At 35.3% G+C, this 2,604-nt stretch overlaps 1 protein-coding gene across 1 annotated transcript; it reads left to right on the top strand.

The window, feature by feature from the left end:
• Positions 1-1,322: 1,322 nt before the first annotated feature.
• On the top strand, positions 1,323-1,736 carry LOC133336133 (uncharacterized protein DDB_G0272718). Its single transcript, XM_061544431.1, has 2 exons — positions 1,323-1,337; positions 1,403-1,736. The coding sequence occupies exons 1-2, from the start codon at positions 1,323-1,325 to the stop codon at positions 1,730-1,732; spliced, it is 345 nt and encodes a 114-aa protein (XP_061400415.1). The 3' UTR covers positions 1,733-1,736.
• The last annotated feature ends 868 nt before the right edge of the window (positions 1,737-2,604 follow it).

Raw genomic sequence — 2,604 nt, 5'->3', positions numbered from 1 at the left:
ACATGGAGAAGGGGATTGGGCCAAAGAATAAGCATGCCTGTTTTGATAAAGATCGGTCAATATTTAGCGGGTCAAATGGACCCTGCCTTTTGTGTGAAAATTACCAAATTTGTATTTTACAGCGTATATATTTACTCCTGAGGGACATACAGCCGAGAAGTTGACAGTATATCCAAGAGGAGTGGTTTACCTTTAAATGCATACCAATTACATTGTCGTATGTACTCGGATGAGGGAGTTACACGTAAATATTTACAGGTACTTACGTATTCATATATTATTTAATAAACCATTACCACTCTAGAAGGTGGAAATATAGCGCGGGTCGTTTTGAAATGTTCCATGAGGTTCCAGTTATGGTTAAGGCCAACGCGTACAATTTTCGGCGATTATCAGATAATAATTTTGGGATAAAGTGGACCGAAAACTAATTTCTTGTGTTTTTTTTCGATTTGATCTATAGGCTACAATTATAAGCCGAACATCACAACACAACCCACGGTGAAGGGAATGTGGACAAGTAGTTAGAACTCTACTGAATATTGGTAATATTCGGAAAATATGTCAGTGCCAGGAAGAGGTGCTGTTGACCTCTAATCAGGAAAGAAGGTGCCACTATCACGAAATATTACCCAGTCTCTGTTTTAAATATATTTTAGGATACCATTATTATTTATTGGAAATTTTTTGAAAATATTTAATAAATAATATTTATTGAAGCGTATGTTTTCTATAGAATCTCATGAGGTATTTCTCCATGCACCCACTGTTTTAACAGATTTTATTTATGCTGTACTTCTGATGTTGCAGCATACAATCTGACAGCATATAAACCTTAACAAAAACACCAGGCATTTGTCCACCACCCTCCCTCTCCACTTCTCCAACCCCATTGTAGCATGTATGCAGATGATGAAGATTGCTATGTTTCTATTTCTCTGGCGTTTTTCTGCAGCGTTTTTTTTTCTTCTCAATGAAACAAAAATTACAGCTATTGTTATGGTCTTTTTTTGATGTCATAGTGTTATGCTAAAATTGTTGTTGTTGCTGCGGATGGTGGGTTACAGCATTGTACATTGTCTTGCGATGAACTTAATTTCAGTTTTTGTATGAAAACGAAATGCAAAATCAGAAAGAAAAAAAAAACGAATCGCAAAACGGAAAACCGAAAATAAAAAAACGCTGAAAAATATAAAAGACTTGGCACCGGCAACAACAATCATCAGTTAAAATTTTCCAACAGAACCGTTCAAGACATTCGATTCGGTAGCTACGAAATTCTAGACAGCAAGTGATCAAGGATTATTACAACAACAAAAAATATGATTACAAAAGTGGTAAGTTGAAAAGAAGGAATGGATATTTCCATCCTTGGCTGAATCTCCTTTCGTTTCCTTTGCAGCTATCATTTTTGCTGGTCGGATGTGTTGCCCTGTGCTCAGCACGACCTGGTTATCTTCATGGCCATCATCATCATTTGGATTATCCTTACTATGGTCACCATGAACCATTACATGTGGCCAAATATGTCCATGTACCCGCTGCCATATCACATCAAAGCTCCACCGTCATCCACAGTGCTCCGATTATCAAACCTGTCGTGGTGCCCGTTGTCAAACATGTTGTACCCATTGTAAAGACATATCATCCGGCACCAATTATCAAGACCATTCATCCCTTGCCATTGCACTATGATCCTTATCATCATTTCGATCATCATCATTTCCATTAAGTGGCGCCCAAACTTTCGACTGGATTACCCACTACCCCCCAAATGACTGCTCTAAATGTGAAAGTGAAAAAAATTTGTTTTGAATTAAAAAAAAAAATCGCTCACTGATATCCAAATCCCTCGAGGCATTGTTCTGACAAAATAATTTTTTTAAGGATGACTTTTTGTTAAGTTCTGTTTTTTTTTTTTAATTTCTTACAATTAACAATTATTTTTCATTTAATTAACGCAAATCAAAATGAAATACTAACAAAAATATAAAATGATTTTTATAATTATTATGCCACATATTATTATGTGAATAGTCGAGTTGCATTGCGTATATAAAAAAACAAAAGATAAAATAATTCAAAACATATATATTGAAGTGCTACAAATATGTAGAGAAGTTAGCAAATTGAATTGTTGTTTAATAAAGAACAAAAAAAATAACGACAAATTATATCTATATATATATATATATATATACAAGAGCTTAGAGTTAAGTGAGTGAGTGAGATCATCGCCCAGACGGAGCGGCTGAAGCTAGAAGCCTGAAACTTTGAGTGTGGGTTTTTGTTGGTGTGTAGGCGTGAGATAAGGCTGGGTTTTTGGAAACTAGTAGGGCAATAAATGTACCAAATATGGTACCCTCTGTATTCTTTTGGAATGTGGGTCTCTGATGGAAAGTTAGAAAGAATGTTAGAAGCTTGAAATTTTGAGTGTGGGTTGTTGTTGTTGTTGTGTAGGCGTGAGATAAGGTTGGGTTTTTGGAACTTCGAACTAGAAGGGTACGTAATATACCAAATATGGTACCCTCTGTATTAGGCAAATTTAGTTCTAATTGTATATTTATTGAACATATGTAGCTAGAATCTTGAAATGTTATACGG

This window comes from Musca vetustissima, unplaced genomic scaffold, assembly GCF_032173495.1.
Source record: "Musca vetustissima isolate MV318-11 ecotype Yass unplaced genomic scaffold, APGP_CSIRO_Mvet_v1 utg131899, whole genome shotgun sequence".
Classification (NCBI taxonomy): domain Eukaryota; kingdom Metazoa; phylum Arthropoda; class Insecta; order Diptera; family Muscidae; genus Musca; species Musca vetustissima.
Note: the sequence above shows the minus strand (reverse complement) of the source record. Positions and strands in the feature narration are given on the sequence as shown.